Raw genomic sequence first — 18073 nt, 5'->3', positions numbered from 1 at the left:
TGTTGTTAGTAAGTTTCAATAGACAGGTTGAACACGACAGCAGTGCCTACATTGCAAGGAGTGGGATTGAAGCAGGGCACGATGGCGATTGGAAGCCCAGAGCCAGCCAGTGACTCTTTTGGGCTATACAGTCGATATTCACCTCAGTCCCGGTCCATGACTCTTTTGGGCTATACAGTCAATATTCACCTCAGTCCCGGCCCGTGACTCTTTTGGGCTATACAGTCAATATTCACCTCAGTCCCGGCCCGTGACTCTTTTGGGCTATACAGTCAATATTCACCTCAGTCCCGACCCGTGACTCTTTTGGGCTATACAGTCGATATTCACCTCAGTCCCGGCCTGTGACTCTTTTGGGCTGTACAGTCAATATTCACCTCAGTCCCGGCCTGTGACTCTTTTGGGCTATACAGTCAATATTCACCTCAGTCCCGGCCCGTGACTCTTTTGGGCTATACAGTCAATATTCACCTCAGTCCCTTCTCTCCATGAGGGGAGCAGGCCCCGCGCTCCGCTGGGGGGCGCTCGCGGCAGGGGGCGGGGCCGCCGCGCCCACGTGACCGCGTGTCACGCGCGGCGCCGGGTCACGTGCGGCGTGGTTGACGCGCTCCGTCTGCGCATGCTCGCGCGGCCCGTGCGGTGTCGGCCGGGAAACCCCTCGGCGCAGCGCTGAGGGCAGGGGCGGCCGCGGGAGCCGCCATCGCGGCCGAACTGGGCCGAGCGGGCCCGAGCCGGACCGGGCGGGACCGGGCGCGGCCGATCCTGAAGCGAGCGGGGCGGCACCGGGCCGAGCGGGCCCGAGCCCGAACCCGAACCGAGCGGGGCCGGGCAGAGCCGAGCGGGGCCGAGTCTTAGTCGAGCCCGAACCAAGTGAGGCCGAGCCCGAGCCGAGCCCGAACCGAGCGGGGCCCGGCCCGGGTCGAGCGGGGCCGAGAGCAGGAGCCGGGCGGGCGCGCCGCGCTCGCCGAGGGCCGCGGTCGTTGCGGGGCGGGGGCCGCGGGCTCGCCACGATGGAGAGCTGAGGCCTGCCCAGCCCCGAGCCCTGAGGCCGCGGCCCGGCCATGGCGCAGCGCCGCGGGCTCTGAGCGCCGCTCGCCGCCCCAGCGCCGCCGCCCCGGCCCTCGCGGGCCCTGCCCGACCCCCGCGGCCCCGCCGCGCCAGAGCGGGCACCGCCCGCGCCCCGCCATGTCGTGCGTGCACTACAAGTTCTCCTCCAAGCTCAACTATGACACGGTCACCTTCGACGGGCTGCACATCTCCCTGAGCGACCTCAAGCGCCAGATCATGGGCCGGGAGAAGCTGAAGGCGGCCGACTGCGACCTGCAGATCACCAACGCGCAGACCAAAGAAGGTGCGTGGGGTTCGGGGGCAGCGGTGATGGAGCGGTGGCTGCTGTGGGCTCGGAGCTGTTCCTTTGTAGCTGCTGCTTTCACAGCACCCTCCGAGCAGTTCTGCGTGCGGAGGTGCTGCAAAAGTTTGGGTTTCTTGGAGTTGTAGGTAAAATGGGAGAGGTGGGGGGCAGGATGTATGACCATAACAAACCTGCCAGCTTTCTTTGAAATCTGGCAGAGAAATGTGAAGGTTATCACAAGGAGTATAGCGCATGGCTCATTTGAATGAGGGAAGAAAAGTGTGTTTGATGAGTGAACTTTGTCCTCAATTTCTCTTTGCCCCCCTTCATTGGAAGGTGCTTTGCTGCTTTTTTTACCCGCCTTTCATTGAAAGCAAGTGCCCCTTGCAATAATTGCTTGGAAGCAACAATTTGTATCGAGTGTATCCCTGAGTTACAATTTCTGCAGACCCTTAAAGCCTCTCGCACAATCAGCGTTCTGTGTAGTAAAATTACTCTGGGGAATTCCTGTTAATGTAAGTTTTCCAAACAAAAGACACCGCAGTTTGGATACTGCTGAGCATCATTTCATCATTCTTGTTTAATGTTGTTTTGTTTTTTGTTTTGTTTTTTTTTCTTCGTGGCACATAGTGCTTGCTGTATCAGGGCAGTCTTGAAGTTTTATGGCAGAACATTTACAGTGAATATATGTAAGAAATACATGTTTACAGTGAATATATGTTCTTTGGGGAGTCATAAATTCTCTTAAATCTAATAAATAGTGCTTGATTCTGTGATGTGAGTATGGGCTTGTGTTACTATGATGCTTCAGTTTGGTCATCTTCCATCCTGATAAGTTTGAATGTGATTAAAGACTTCGGAGTGTGACTTTTCAGAAATAAAAAGAATTGTGTTTTCATTCCTGCAACGTTAAACCTTTTTCTTTCCCCACCCTGTGGTTCTGTGTCTCAGTAGTTTTTTCCTTTAAAAGTTGTAAGAGAAGAAAGATGTTTGTAAATGTCCAATCATAAAGTATTCCTGCAGCATCCATGGTACCAGATTTACCAGGGTGTTACTTTGTGTTCACATGTAACCAGCGTCCAGGGAAGGAAAGGGCTTTGCCTCACTAGAAGCTGAAGTTAAAAAAGGATGGTCCTGGGTCTGCTGGGCAGGCCGTGTTGCACTTTAACCTCTAAAAAATGAGTATCAAATTATAAATATGTAACTATGTAAAATACATCATTTTAAATTCTATATTAGTGATACAGATGCTTATTGAAGCTTTCCTAAGGGTGTTTTCCATGTGAAAGGGCAAAAATCCCTCTGTGGTTTGCAGAGCATAGCTAGAGAATGTATTTCCAAAATCTGTATCTGTCAAATCTTTGGTTCACATGCATAAATGTGAATCTCAGTTTTTATTAATCAGATGTAAATGCTTAAATTAACCTGCAGAAATTAAAATAACAACTAGACCGGGATATTCTACCTAAGTGGGATGTTAGGAATTCTTATGTGTGCTCATAAGTGTTGGGGTTTTTTAACTTTGTGTATTCAGGAGTCCTGAGTAAATGTTAAAATGATCTTTGGAAAGAACAAAGTGAGCCATGATTGGTCCAAGATCCTGGAAGCTTTTACAGTTCTGGATCTGTTACTTTTCCTAATGGAAAGCTAGTAATAGGAGAACTGCTAATATAGGCCCAAAGTACACAGGATTTGAAATATGGGTGGGAAGAAGGGATCTGATGGACTGTGTAAGATCCTGGGAATGCAAAATGAGTGGGCAGGACCTGTTTTATGTATGGGGCTCCTATTCCATACCTGCTATCAAGGCATGTTCTCTAAAGAGATTGGTGCTTTTAAACTCGCCTCCATTTCATTAGATCTGGATTATTTTACCTGTCTTCTGTAACAGGTGTTCCTAGAATATTGCAGAAGAGCTGCAAGCTCCACAACTGAGGATTCTTGAGTGCTCTTTCCTGTGCTGTGCCATTCTGAAACAGAACACTTGGGAAATGTGCGAAATACAGGGTAAAATACAAAGCAAATGAGCCCCAAAGTTTGCTGTGAGCTGGTGTGGGCTGGCTGAATGGCTTTGAGGCAGAACAGTGCCCCACCAGTTCAGCCCCAGCTGGCAGCACAGCAGAGCCCAGAGCGCCGTCCAGCAGGGCCAGGTGCTGTAATGCGATTAATGATTGGGAGCTGGTGGATTTGATGGACTCATCCCTCCAGAGCAGGGCAGGGGCTCTGGTGGGGCACAGTGCTGTGGAAACAGTGCCCTGGAGAATCCCTGGGCTCTGTGACCTCCTGAGCCGGCTCGTTCCAGATCAGGGATTCCTGCTCTGGGGGAAGCAGAAAATGCAACGCGAGTGGCGCCGTCTGTTACTCTGCAAGTTTCAAGGCTGCTTTCGCAGCCAGCTACAGCAGTGGCTTGTCCCAAAGTGAGCCAGTGGTGGTGATAAGAGCAGAGTTAAATCCTGTCTAGGGAGAAAACGTGTTCCAGGGAATTCCCTGTGTTCTGGCATGTTGGCAGCCATTGCAGCTCTTACCTGCACATCCTACCCCAGCAGCTGCTTAGCAAGGCTTTTTCCTGCCCTGGCACACCTTGGCTTGCATTCCCAGGACTCCTGGTGAGTTCTGTACTCCACCTGAGTGAAAAACCTCTCAGAGGGCTCAGAGCTGTCTGGGCAATGCTGGCAGATAAAACCATGAATGAAAGCAGGCCAGAAAATAATGTGGGAACTTTTGTCAGTAACTTGTTTATAGCATACATAAACACAAATTATTAAGACTAGCAGAAATTCTTATAATAGATAAATTAAAAAGTGGGGGTTTTAATTTGCTCATTCAGTATGAAGCAGCATAAACTTGCCAGCAAATCTGAGCTCTTTGCACGTAGCTGTAAGAAGGTTGTGGACACTAATGCAGTAGTTGATGTCAGATTTCTGTGTCAGTGTGAGGCAGCAGTCAGCTGACTAACTAGTCTGCCTCCATTCATGCCTTGAAATACTTCATTATCTGGACTCTTTCAAGCTACTATTTTCTTGTAGGATAAACAGCAACTTTCAGACTGTTGTGTCTCTTCTGCTCTAAGCTTTAATATCCAGATCTTTCTTTGTTTTTACAGTCATTTTGTGTTAGTTGGGTGCTTTTAATCACAGCTCAGATTGAGAAATTGCAGTAGCCATTCCCAGCATCACTGGTGGTAAGACAAGTTTGAGCTGTATGGGAGTGGGAATGAACAATGCTGCTGCCTGCAGCTTGGAGCGTTTCTGTTGGAGCTCTGCTTGGACACGTGTGAGCAGTAGCTCTGTGGAGCTGGCCTCACTCCTCACCTTGAGGTGTGGAGCCATGGAGAGACAGGGACAGGCACAAGGAGAAACAGCTGCTCTGCGCTTCTAGAACTGCAGCTGGCACCATCTTCCAGGTGTTTGTCTCAGCCTCAGCACTGCTTGAGCTCCTTCTCCATCTGAAAGTCCCAATGTGGCTTCTTTGGCAGGTGGCTGTGTGAGGAGCAGAGCTCCAGGGCTTGTGTCAGGATGTGGCTTCTGTAAGAGCTGCTGTTTCTGGCACTGCTAGTCCTTTCACCCACACTTTTCAACTGCTCTGCAGTCCACAGGAGTCTCACTGTTTGGTTCCCTGGGGGAACGATCAGGAATTAGTTTCAGCTAAATGATTTCTCAGTTTTCTGAAGAAATGTTCTGTTAGCTGGAAATAGAAGTAAAACTTTAATTTCATGGTTGAAGTGATGTCTTCTGCTAGGTGTGTTTTGGTCTAAGGGAGGTTCTTGCCTGTAGGAATAATATACTGAAAAATTGAGCATAAATTGTGAGATACTTGTACTTTGTGTGTGATCACTAAGCAAACTCATCCTGACAAAGCTTGACTAGATACATAACAGTGCTAGGTTTCAGACCAGTGCTTTAATTCAGTCTGCAGAGGTAAGGGATTGGAATAAGTTACTGTGCAGGCACATCACAGGGAAGGACTTCTCATGGTGCTTTACAATATTTAGTCATATACAGCCTGTGTAAGTTCATATAAAAACCATTCTTATGAAGAGGGCTTTGCATTTTAAGTTTATTCAAAGTGTCCGAGAATTGGATTTTTGTTTGGGCCTTATGTAAAAGGTTGGGGGGCTTTTCTTCTTTTTAGACAAACAGCACAGTACAGGCCCAGGCAGAGCAGGGATGGCTCCAGGCACATGCTGTTTTCCAAAGGCTTTTCAAGACTTCAGAAGTCATTTTGTTTGAGTCTGTCTTCTCTAGAGAGTGAGTGGAAAGAACTTGTGTCCCTTTGGTTAATTGAGACTGGATCGTGAGTTTAAGGGAGGAGGTACCACTTTAGTTTGAGCCTGTTCTGCTTGTGAAAGCAGGCTCAGAACCCGCAGGTGTTTGTGCTCCAAACTCCAATGCTGTCACTTGCAGTTGCATTTCTCTGTCAGGCCCTGAGCAGCTGCCCAGCCTGGCTGGGGATGGTGCAGCTCCAAGTACAGAGCTGGTGCCTCTGCTGTTCTGTCAGGCCTGAGCAGGGCAGCAGAGGGGAGTCAGGTGTACTTAACAAGCTGAAAGCATGTCAAGAGTGCTGCAGAGTTTCCCTGCGTTAGCTGGTGCCTGGTTTGTTCAGGACAAGTGCTCACAGACTTTACAATCTGTTTTATGCCAGTGAGGCTCAGCTTTGGTTTGTTTTTCTCCAGAGATCTCTTGGTTTCGTAGCTAGACAGAAGCAAAACCAGCTTAAAACAGATCAGGGAAAAACCTCATGCATTATCAGACTCTGCTTTAGTGTAATTTGAAACCATTTTGCTCCTGGCATTCAAACTAACTTTAAAAACTGAAAATTATTTTGCTGCTTGTGCTTGATAATCAAACCTGAAGATTCCTTGAACGGGTGCTGCTGGTGTGTTAGAGGATGAAAGCTTGATGTTATGTATAAAATGTTGCTTTTAGATCTGTAAAGGGGTTCTCGAAAGTGCTCTGTAATTACATATTAGTCAATTTGTAAGAATGTATTTAATGTTTTTTCTGTATTGATGTTGTTTCCAGAGTACACCGATGATAGTGCTCTGATTCCCAAGAACTCATCAGTGATTGTGAGGAGAATCCCCATTGGAGGAGTTAAAGCTACCAGCAAAACATACGTTATGTAAGTCCAGCAAGCCTTCTCTTGTTTGGGAGGGGTCGCTGTGCCCACCCTGTCCCTGACAGCACTGCAGAGGCACTGGGGCTGTAACTCGCTTCTTAAAACTGCTGCTGGTGTTTGTGGTCATGGGGTAGCTAGCTTTCAGTGTGACTTAGATTTTGGTGTTCATACACCAGCAGTGGTAACTTTGGAGATTATTCTGTTGAGCTTGGTTTGGAGTTTATTTTTCTGCGATTCAAATTTTCTGAGATTCCTTTTCCTCTTCATGGGGAGATTCCTTATAATATGTGTCTGCCTTTTTAACAGACAGGTAGACATTTATGAACTTAGCATTTGTTCACGTCTCAAAAGAGTTTGATTCTGGGTGTCAGACTGTCACCTGCATTTGGGGGAGGTGGGGCAGGATATGACAGGTATTTTTCTGCCTCAGATGTGGGGGTGTTATGTAGTAGTCATAGAGGAAAGACCAAGGGTTGCCAGCTGGTGAGCCATGCAAACAAGGAGTCCCATTCCTAAGTGATTCCTGTGTGTTTCCTAAACACACAGTATCTGTTTGAGGCAAGAGAATAAGAACCATACCCTAAAGGGTACTGGCTTTTGTGCAAGTACCATGAGTAAACAGTTAATCCTGTCCAAAGTCAAATCTCAGAGGTAGTTTAGCATATTACCAAATGTCCTGGTTACCTTTCTGAGTCTGTCTCTACCCGAGCTGGGATCTGGGCTCCATATTTTAGTTCTGTATTTCTGAGGTTTACACCTGAGTCTCTGTCCTCGGTATTGATTAAAATCACAGAGACTCAAATGCAATCCTGACTCCAGGATTATGGCTGCATTGATCTTTTCATACAGTCCAGATCTATAATAGCCACATCAGCTCTGTTGGAATGGGCATGTTTTTCAACCTTAAAGCCATGCCTCTTCACCACCAGCAGGAGATATTATTAGCTTGTGGTTTTGCCATGTCTTTCTAAAGTTGGTTCTCAGGAAAGTACCCTGAGGAGTTACAGTGTGTCTTGAACAAACAATACAGCAGCATCCTGGTACCCATGAGCCATTTGCAAGCCAAAACCCCTGAATGGATGTGGCTCTGCACGTAACCTTGGGGCATGTTACTGCAGGAGCTGGTGCAGTGCTTCCCAGCTCTCCCTCCTCCCAGGCACAAAGCCCCCACAGCTTTGTGCCTGTAAACACAGCCTTGCTTTGGGGCTCCTTTCAGCTGAGTGCTGTCCTGCCAGTGCACCTCGCCTGGTGCTTAGAGCCTTCCAGAGAATCAAAGCTGGCAGCAAGGATTCTGTCACTGCTGCTGTGGGGGATCGGTCAAGAACAGCACTGCTGTGGTAGAGTTGAAAATTACCCAGGCAGATGAGCCTTCTGTTCCCCACTGGAAACACTGCAGAAAGCACTGGCAGGGTGGTTAATGTTTGGGGATGGGGAATGTCTGCTGGAATGGTGAGAGGCCTTCAGAAGGGCATTACTCACCTTGCAGTGAATGGCTGGAGCAACTCTAGTGTGGTAATCCAAAGCTATTTCCGTGTACCTCCTCACCTTCAGGAGGTATAATTGGGAACCTGAGGGTGTTCAGCAGTGGCAGGAAGCTGAGCCTCTCCATTGGCATGTGAACTCCCCAGCAGCCTTTGCATTGCTTCTGCTCATGGGACTCTTTGGATGATGCGTGGATTGTTTGTTGGCTCTCTCAGTGGCTGCATGTGTGGTTCATGATGAGGAGCATGCAGGTCCAGACCAGCGAGTATGTGGAATCTCAGCGAGTTTTCAAATGTAATACATATTTCCTAAAATATTGTAACATATTCAAGATTATTTTATAGCAAATTCTGGCAATTAAGACCTTTTTTTTTGTCACAGGACTCCTAAATCGCACAAAATCCTAGAAACTACTTTCAGGTGACATTTCTACTACTACTTTTAGTCAATATAGCATATGTAACATGTTTAATATTTTGGCACTTTGATGGCTAAATATAGTAGATCTCTGAACACAGTGCTTGGGCTTCCACAAAGAAACACTGTTGTAGCACTGTTCAGTGCTGCTGACACTGTTATGTTGCCCCTTTGTCATGTGACTGTGTTTTTCACTTGAGCAAACTTGCACTTGTAGATTATCACTGTTCTTCACAGAAACTGAAGCCCTGTACCTGGTACCTGTGTGCCTTTCCAGGGATGTACATGTTGGCCAAAGCTGCCCCATGCCTTGGGGATTGATTATTTGAGAACACAGAATTCTAGTACAGACTTCATGGATTTGATACTTTGAGAGCAGAGACAAAATATCTCATGACTTCCTCTTGCACTGTTGTGTTCTAGATCTGTAAGTCTTGAGTAATTTGTGACAATGTAGAAATGTGATTTGGGGGAGTTTTTTAGTTGCACCAAATGTACCAAGGGAGAACAGTTTATGTTACAAATAAATGTCTATGTTCGCTAGGGTATTGGAGCATAATGTGATGTTCAGGTTCTGCAATCTTGTGTTGGGTACAAGTGATTTGTTTTACATTCTGATCACCTTTATTTCTTCTTCTAGAAGTCGAAGTGAGCCAGTGAGTGGAACATCAAAAGCAGTATGTAAAAACACAATCTCACACTTTTTTTCCTACACACTGCACTTAGTTCTAAACAATGCAGCCTTTTATTAATTTGCCAAACGCTAAGTTAATATATTTTCCAGTAAAACCTAGTGTATGTTGTAAATACATTGTATTTGATTCAGCATAGTAAAAACTGGGTAATGCCATCATTTGCAGAGTTCTAATGTGAATATTGGTATTTGTGCCTAGTAATGCATTGTATTTCATATTGAATATGCCAGAATCTCTCCTGTATGACTCTGTGTTGTACAGATAATGTATGATCGTTTCCAGATCCTGTAGGCTCGAGGTTTGCACACTGAACATGGTGCCATGTTCTACATCTGTCTGTCTATAGCTAGTGATATGTATGTTTGTATAGGTTGTTGTGTGCTTTTTGTTTCTTGCAATAAAAACTGTTTGGAGTGTATTTTTTGCCATTTTCACATTGTATCACTTAGCTTTTGTTTTTAAATACCTTTTTTTTTGCCTAATGGTTTTTGAAAATGTTATCAAAAACCACTGAGAAATCATTATTGTGAAACTTGGTGCTGTTCCTTACTTTTGACTTGGGGGTTCAAACAAATACCAAACCCAGAATATCCCAGATGTTTTCAGGACAGTTCTGTGCAGCTAAATGAGTCCTTCTTATGTCCTTAACTATTTGGGTATTTGTTCCTGAAACTGTGTAATTGAAGTGATATTGTTCGGGCCCTCCTGAGTACAGAAATGTCTTTGATAGCCTGACGTGAATTTCAATATCGCTGCTACACAGAGTGGTATTCTAAAGTTCTGCATTTGATTCTTTCCCCTTTATCTGGTAAAGCAGTTTAGTTCAACAGTTTGTCTGCAAATGACAATATGTATCACAAATTTTGGCACCAAGTTAGAGCCTGGGGCATTGGGAGTGAAATCCCTGTCACTTTTCTTAACTCCTGCCTGCAGCACATTTTTGGGTCTGGGTGACTCCAGGGCTGGCTGCTGCTGTAATTCCCAAAGGTTAAGCCTTTCTTTAGTATACCACCACTTGGAATTCACATTTGAAAAAGGGGCAGCATTTCCTTCAGCTTTGCAAACACTTGTACTGCTGCTAACATATAATCCCACACGGAAATCCGTGCCTGGCAATGGGCTAGACCTTGGTGTGCCACTTGGGTCAGTACTGTGTGCAACTGTGCTTTTCCAATAGTCCTTAGAGTATCAAAGTACTATTTGGTGGGGTTTGTTTGTTTTTTATCTTTATTTTAAGTATAACTGCTTCTCCTTCACTAGACTGGTGTGAGGCATTACACTAACCCTGGATCATTGGTTCTGATCACTTGATCAGCTACTAGGATAACTTAATCTAGAAATTCCTGAACTCTGGGGCTGCGTTCTGGGAAGAATGCAGCCTCTGGTTCCCATGGAAACAATCAACTTCAAATTGCAAACTTACTGTGTGTAGGTCTAAAACCACTAAATGTAACATCCATAATTCTGTTGCTGATTGATTGCAATTCCTTTCGGAGATGAATGCCTCTCATTGTGAGTTGGAGTTAGTTGCACTGGCCCAGTGACCCTAGCAGTTAATGTAATGCATTTATGTAAACCACGTTTATAGTATTTGATCTAATTCAGATGGGTTTTTATTTCTTGAAAACAGTTCTTTTTCTTTTTGTTTACTAGCATGTGTATAAACACAAACCACATGTTCATAAATAAAGTTAACATTCTTTTAGCCTCGTGTGTTCCCTGGCATGTCTGTATTACATTGCTCAGTAGCATCTTACCATAAGCTAACGTAGATGTGTCAAAAAGAAAAAAGGAGAAATCCCAGAGTGGGAGGGAAAACAGTGTGAGTGAGAACTAACAGCAGGAAAGGAAAAGCAAAGCCATTCCCTGGTGTGCTCTGACTGTCCCTGGTCTGGGAGGGTGGAAGCCTTGTATCCCTATGTACAGGCCCTCTCTCACTGGAAAAGCCCTGCAGCCTCAGCAGCTTCTGGGGCTAGGAACACAAAGAGTTTATTCTTAAAGTTAATTCAGGTCTTGGTGTGGGGGGATTGTTTGCTTCTTCTTTTTTTTTTTTTTTTTAAACACAAATATTTCTGCATGTATTTCAGAGCAGAAGCTGGGGCTTGTGCAGTTGGAGTAAATCATTAGGAATCTTGTCAGTTATTGATGGAGAGTAAAGCTGCAAAGTTAAAATCAGTTTTCTTTTTTTAATGGATGCACAAAAGCTTCTTCTTTTTAGTACTTTTTCATTGTCATACTGTTGTGGCAGCTGCCATGCCAGCCAAAGCAGGGCAGGAACCTTTCTGCTGTAGGTCGGTGTCTGTGGAAGGGCTGAGCTGTACTCGTGGGGCCAGCACCAGGGACACAGCTGCAGCCTCCCTGGCTGACCTTGTGTGCAGCCAAGCTTGCCTTTGGGGAAGGCCCTGTCATCTCAGTATCTCCAGCACTGAGATCAGCCTTTTCCTCCTCTTTCCTGTCCTCTTGCCCACTTGGCTTCCTGTTAGTTCCTGTTCAGTCTGCTGCCCGACATGGGAGTTAAAACATCGGCTGTCGAGTTTAGGGTTTGGGGGTTACTTTTTCTGGTTGTGTTGTGGTTTTTTTAACAGTACTTCTGCAGTGTTATCCTAGGGTTGCCTGCAAATTCATAGAGATGTTGTTTCTACTTGACCATTTTGAGGGACTGCCAGGAAATACTTCAGTAGAAATCTAAAAGAAAAAAATTGGAAAAAACTATAGGATGGTTGAAGGATGGCCATGGGCAAATGCACTGATGAGTACATTAACTCTCTGTTTGCTGCTTCTGGTAACCGTTCAGTGTCACCTCCTTTAAGAAATTAGACTCTTGCCTGCAGGCTGTATAATAGCAGCTTTCTGAAAAAAACAGAAGAATTAATAGTTTATTGACTGTTTGTGTTTCAGTTCCTGGTCAGTACTAGAAAGCTTTAATGCTAAAGCTTTCCTAATTCTTGTTTGTTTCTGAAAAAACACAAAATTACAGCTGTGCTTGCCCTGAGAAAACACTGGTCTGCTTTTTCATGTGTAAAGGAGTGGCATATGGAGCATGAAGCTTCAAAATGCTTGTGCAGACCTCCTTTTGAACTGAACTAGGTACAAAGCATTCTGGAAGGAGGAGAGGTGAATCTTGTGGTACAGCTTGCAGTGGAATGAAGGTCTTTTTGTCTAGATCTCTGTGTTCCTCTTCAAAGCATCAAGAGCTCTGTAGTCAGTAATGCAGGGGTACTGTGTGTGCTTTCCTGAAAACACACAACAGGAACAGCTTAGTGGTGTGAGGAATCATCTCGTGCATGGAAATGCTTTTCTGCAGTCTGCTAAACTGTTCCCTTGAATTCTCTGCTACATTTGGTAGTAAAGGACAAGACCTTTTTTAAGGAAAGGTTTTAATCTCTTTGCTGACCTGTTTAGTGACTTCTTGGAAAGCTGTTCAGTTCACATTGTGAAATTTTATTCTGGTTTTGAGCAAGTTAGATGTAGTAAGCAGTGATTCAGGTATCTTTGTGGTACTGTTGTGCTAGCTCAAGTGCTGCTCGTGGCATGATAAAATTCAATATACTGCAGAAGGAAGTAGATCGAGTTATTAACCTTTTTACTTGTGGCAAAGCTGCTTTTCAGCACTAGCTCTCTGGCTCCTAGCTTGAGGATGTCATTCCTGAGAGCTGCTCCATAGGCAGCTGGGAGGAGAAAAATGGAGACAAAAATTCCAGGCTTGTGCTCTGAATCCATGTTTTTATCATCAGGAGTATGCTCTGCAATTTCCTTTGTTCATTTAGCACTGGGCTGCTATTAAAGATCAGGTTTGGTCTGATTGCAAGGAATCATCTAAATTCTCACTGATTTGGGTGCTAGGGCCTATGGTCTAGTAACATACAAGAAATCAGGTTTTCAATTTTTATAGTCTACTCTGTCATTACAAACAACTTTATTTAAATTATTTAAGCAGTTGGTTTTTCTCCAGAAGAAGTGACAGGTTGTGGCTGCTGTTCTAGATTGGCTTTTATTTGGGTTTATTTGGGTTTATTGGGGTACTGACAGGAGGGGCAGTGTGTGTTTTGGGGCTGCTGGGGATGGCCTTCATTATGACAGGCAGCTCTGGGTTCACAGAATCATCACTGTGTGCATATAGAAATGATGAGAGACATTCACTGATTCATTTGCAAACTACACTAATACTATGTTACCTGGAGTGATGCTTCTTCCTCAATAAACTTAAATATTTTTTTAAATTCTTTTTAGCTGAAAATTGACAACTTCCCATTACCGTTTTGAAAGAGGTCCCTCTCTGAGATATTCTAAACAATAAGTAGATCTCCAGTGGGGTTGGTTATTTTAATTTCTTCTCATAAGCACGTAGATACTCTTAAGCCATCATAGATTTGGACTTTGTTTTCAATAAATGCAAATTACACTGGGTTGGGATTTCCTTTGGGTGACACTCAGGGGGATGTAGTGCAGGCATTCAGACTATAGTAGAGGTTAACTGTTGTTGTGTTTTGACTGTAGAACTTGAATATGTGTTTAATTTTTTGTGAACAGATTGATGACTCTTCTGCATCTATTTCTCTGGCCCAGCTTACTAAGGTATATATATATATATTCTTGTCAAATACTTAAAAAGTGTTTGCTTCCTATTTTTAAATTCATACTGTGACCTATAGGTGAATAACTGTTGTAATTGAAAGCACCCTTTAATTTTTATTAACTTAAAGTATTTATTTTAACTTTAAAATGTGTGTATATTTTGATACTATCCTGTAAAGAGTAGTTCCCAGTTTGGGAAGATAGAAGGGGAGTACCTTATCAGCCTCAGCATAATGTTGCAGTATTACTCATCCTCAAGACACAAAGAAGAAGCTCTTCAGAAGCTGTTTTACCGTTTTTCATACGTTTCATTAATTTTGCCTTGGAAACTAACCCAGTTTGTACAGAAGAATTTAATTGGCTGTAAGTTACGGACATTCCAGGGGGGTGTGACCAGCCACAAGAGAAGCGGTTCTGTACCATGGACAATTGCATGGCCATTTTTGAACCCCTAGTCATAGTTACAGACCCATTCTCTGAATGCTGCACAAGTCCATAAATTGTGGGATCTATACAGTGGACAACCCGATCTAATTTGTTTGAACGCAGACTGTGTAAATTGTGTAAATGTACCTCATTGTTTATAGGAATATACCAATGTGTATGTGTGGCATCTGAGCAGCTGTGACCTTCTGAAACTGTTGTAATGCCATGTTTTGCTCGGGAACTGCTTGCATTTTTGCTCACCAATGTGTAATCTGTCTGGGAAAGCACTAGTGACTGCACTGTGTGGACAGCCGAGTGCTCAAGCACCAGTCCCTAAAGCTACAGCCATAGAGTAGGCAGGGCCTGAGGCAGAGCAGCTAGTTCTTTGTCAGCAAGATAAAGGCTGGAGTTCATTTCTAATAAAAACAAATCTCTTCCCACTGGTAACTTTTCCCCTCTTCGCTACAGACATTAAATTGTATACATTTGGCCAAAAAAAACCCCCATTATATATAAATATCTCTAGTTTGGAAGGTAGCCACCCAAAGAATTGGTCCCCATTAGTGCTGTCCCTAAATGTGTCCTCGGGTCTGTAACCTCATGTGAAGTTTTACTCTAAAATGTGCAAAGCTGTCCAAGGGGTGGGGGTACACACATTTAAGCTTTCAAGGATATTTAAGTAGTTCAGAAGTGGCAGGCAGATGACACCAAGTGGCTCAGCACCGTTACTCCCTCTAATGGCTCTAGTGCAGCCCGGCTCAGCACGGAGGCAATGTGTTAACAGTTCTCTGGTGATTATTACTATGTATGAAATGCCATATTGGAATTTTGGTCTATTCCTACTAATGTTTTGTGCCTTTTGGATGTGTTTTGTAAACCGTTTGGGTTCAAACAAATTAGTCAAGTATTATCTGTAAAGCTTTCTGTAACTGTTAATGGAAATGATTTCATAGTTGGCGATCCGGATTCTGTTACTGTGGAGAAACTGTGTATATGAAACAACCATTTAATAAAATGTTGAAACTAGTTGGTTGCTTTTGTGAATGAATGCATACAAAACCAAACCATGAGTGCTTGAGCTGAGTGATAGGTGCTTGAAGGCCCAAGTCATTTACAGTCACTCCCTTAGACCCTGCTTGTATCTGGACTAGTGTGTAATAAAAACATTTGAACAAATATGACTTAAAAATCAGCTGACTTCAGTAATTTGAAGGTCTAGTTGTGCAGAAGGTTTATATTACAATTTGTGTGTTAAAAGGACATAGTCAACTGGGAAAAAAACTTAAGATAGTCTTCACTGTAGTGAAATCACTTCACAGGAAGAAGTTAGGAGGGGGAACATGCAGTTTGCACTGCCTGCAGCTCCTGCTGGGCAAATCTCTGCTGAACAGAGTTTTGCCTTGCTGAGGGTTTGTAAAATCCTTTAGTCCTTTCAATACTTGTGTGTCTGAAGCTGAGTTTCAGCAAACAAACCTAACTGCCCCACCTCTGCAGTTCTGTGTCCTTTTAATACTACAAAATGTAAATAATGCTGCTTGTATCCATCTTAATTCCTTGTCCAGTGGAGCGCTTCTCCTGAATATAGTCTGGAGCTTAAAAATCAGCATAAAAGTACTGGATATTGTTGTTTATCTACACATAGCTTCAGTCATCTGAAGGAAATTGGATTGGTTACACAAGTCTTGCTGTAAGGTACAAACAGAGCCTAAGGTTTGAGTGCCCAAGAGTGCTCTTTTCTAGTAGGTTCTCAGGCACATAAACATCATGTCATGGCATAAGGACTCCCCAGACCATCTTCAGCACAAATCTGTTTGGTATAAGCAGCTGCTCTCATGCAAGCTCAGTTAGCGTAGTGCTGCTCTTTACAGGATTGGATGAGTGGTGTTGTCTTGGGCTGCGTGGGCTTAAATGTGTTTCTAATGTGTGTGTCAAATAATTACCTGTTGCACAGACTGCCAATCTGGCTGAAGCCAATGCTTCCGAGGAGGATAAAATAAAAGCTATGATGACACAGTCTGGCCATGAATATGATCCAGTCAAGTAAGTGTTGCTAACATGAAACTTGTTCTTTGAAGTTGATGTAAAAATTGTAGAGATGGTTTGTTTTAAACAAGAGAGACACATGAATCTCTTTCCCTTTTTTCCCCCAAAAACTTGCAGTTACATGAAGAAACCTGTGGGGCCACCTCCACCCTCCTACACCTGTTTTCGCTGTGGCAAACCTGGGCACTACATAAAGAACTGTCCAACAAATGGGGTAAGACTTGGGGGACTTGGGAGGTGCTCAGTTTTTAATTTTTATCTGGAGAGTTAGAATTGTGTCTTTTGGTGAGAAATACAGAGGTTACATGGCAGTGTTGCAAAACCCTTTGGATTTAAGAAAAACCTGGAATTGTTAAATTTTCTTTTTGCTGGGTCAGAGGCACTAAATATTCCCATAGATCTTTTCTGTGAACCCCTGTGCTTGATATATCTCAAAACAAGTTTCTCCAAGCCCTGAGTCCAGCTCCCTCTGAATTGCCCTTTGGAGGAGGAGCTGGTTTGGGGGATTTCACCCTTAAGGAAGCTGTAGTTAAGCCAAAGAATGTCAATGAGTTCAAAATATTGTTCCAGCCTCTGGAACACCCTGGCTGCATTCATTTGGGGAAAAGAGCATTTTAATCCAACAACCCTTACACTAGGTAAGAGGAGAGGGTTGTTAAAGGTTTTTGTGCTTAAAATAGTCACTGAAATCTCATTTTCAGGGTGGGTCTTGAGATACGTCTGTCTTTCTTAATAGGACAAAAATTTCGAGTCTGTTCCCAGAATTAAAAAAAGCACAGGAATTCCAAGAAGTTTTATGATGGAGGTGAAGGACCCCAACACAAAGGGTGCCATGCTGACCAACACTGGGAAATACGCAATTCCAACCATAGATGCGTAAGTATGGGGTTGGTTGGGCTGATCCCAAAAGGGAGTGAGAGGAACCAGGCAGAGATGCACGAGTGGCGGTGCAGCCACGTTGGCCAGCACCTGGAGATGTGGGGAGGAAGCACTGGCACTGAGTCTCAGCTTTAGAGTCCATGCTGCTGCCTAACATTAAAGTGGGGGTCCTGCTGCTCACACCCCTGGGAGCTGGTTAAATGTGGGGTATGCTGAGGCTGTTTCTGCAGAACATTCCAGCAGCATTTGTAATTGGAGTTGTTCTCTCTGGGAGCTCCCTTTGATTCTAGTTTGTCTTTCAAAGGTTTAATGCAAAATGTAATAAAGCAGCTGTTGGACTGCAACTCCCTCCCTCAGATGTGAAGCAGGCTTAAGTTCTCCTGTTGCTGTAAACTAGGAAAACATTTGTGTGTGCTGAGCACAGTGGCTGTTCTAAAATACTCTTGGTAGCCCTTCTGGTTTTCTCAACTGGATGTCCTTTTTTGGAAGCTGTAACACAGACTTCTTTCACTTAGAAAATGTCATTACTGGGATACCAGCTTTATCCTGAGCCTCCAATTTACATTTAGCCTCTGGCAAAGGAGATTCATGTCACCTGATATAAGCTGTCAAATGTTTTTCTAGTCTGAACTGATTTCTTAGTTGATCCAATGAACTGGATAGTTCTGCAGGAGAATTCCTCCCTCCCTCTTCTGGTGTTAGGGCTACAGAAAAGTAGCTCAAACAGAATAGCTGTGTTTAGGAAGGCCAGTGGAGAGGGAGAGGAATACCACATACTATCTTTTTTGATAAAATTCGAAGCTTGGAAGAGTTTTCTCTTTAACTTCTTTCGTTTGCTTTCCCCACTCTACTTCCAGGGAAGCTTATGCTATAGGAAAGAAGGAGAAGCCTCCCTTCCTACCTGAGGAGCCATCCTCCTCCTCAGAAGAAGATGATCCTATTCCAGATGAGCTGTTGTGTCTCATTTGTAAGGATATAATGACGGATGCGGTTGTTATTCCCTGCTGTGGAAACAGTTACTGTGATGAATGTAAGTGTTACTGCCAAATTTGTTAATTCCAGACATCAAATTTGATCTTCTGAGAGC

At 44.2% G+C, this 18073-nt stretch overlaps 1 protein-coding gene across 9 annotated transcripts in view; it reads left to right on the top strand.

Annotated features, from left to right (window-relative positions):
- The first annotated feature begins 606 nt into the window (after positions 1 to 606).
- RBBP6 (RB binding protein 6, ubiquitin ligase) overlaps positions 607 to 18073 on the top strand; it is a 28140-nt gene continuing 10673 nt past the window's right edge. For 2 of the 9 annotated variants that reach the window (XM_071444778.1, XM_071444774.1), the window contains exons 1-9: positions 607 to 1351; positions 6373 to 6472; positions 8333 to 8371; positions 9009 to 9045; positions 13594 to 13638; positions 16016 to 16104; positions 16225 to 16321; positions 16844 to 16983; positions 17844 to 18016. In XM_071444778.1, the coding sequence (XP_071300879.1) occupies positions 1186 to 1351; positions 6373 to 6472; positions 8333 to 8371; positions 9009 to 9045; positions 13594 to 13638; positions 16016 to 16104; positions 16225 to 16321; positions 16844 to 16983; positions 17844 to 18016 (886 nt within the window). In that variant the 5' untranslated portion in view covers positions 607 to 1185. Of the gene's footprint in view, positions 1352 to 6372; positions 6473 to 8332; positions 8372 to 9008; positions 9046 to 13593; positions 13639 to 16015; positions 16105 to 16224; positions 16322 to 16843; positions 16984 to 17843; positions 18017 to 18073 lie in introns of those variants that run through there. The other 7 variants (XM_071444782.1, XM_071444775.1, XM_071444776.1 and 4 more) reach the window with 6 other exon arrangements.

This window comes from Agelaius tricolor, unplaced genomic scaffold (assembly GCF_023055355.1).
Source record: "Agelaius tricolor isolate 1412-34295 unplaced genomic scaffold, bAgeTri1.0.p SCAF_19, whole genome shotgun sequence".
Taxonomy (NCBI): Eukaryota; Metazoa; Chordata; class Aves; order Passeriformes; family Icteridae; genus Agelaius; species Agelaius tricolor.
The sequence above is the reverse complement of the archived record's forward strand: the minus strand, read 5'-3'. Positions and strand labels throughout refer to the sequence as shown.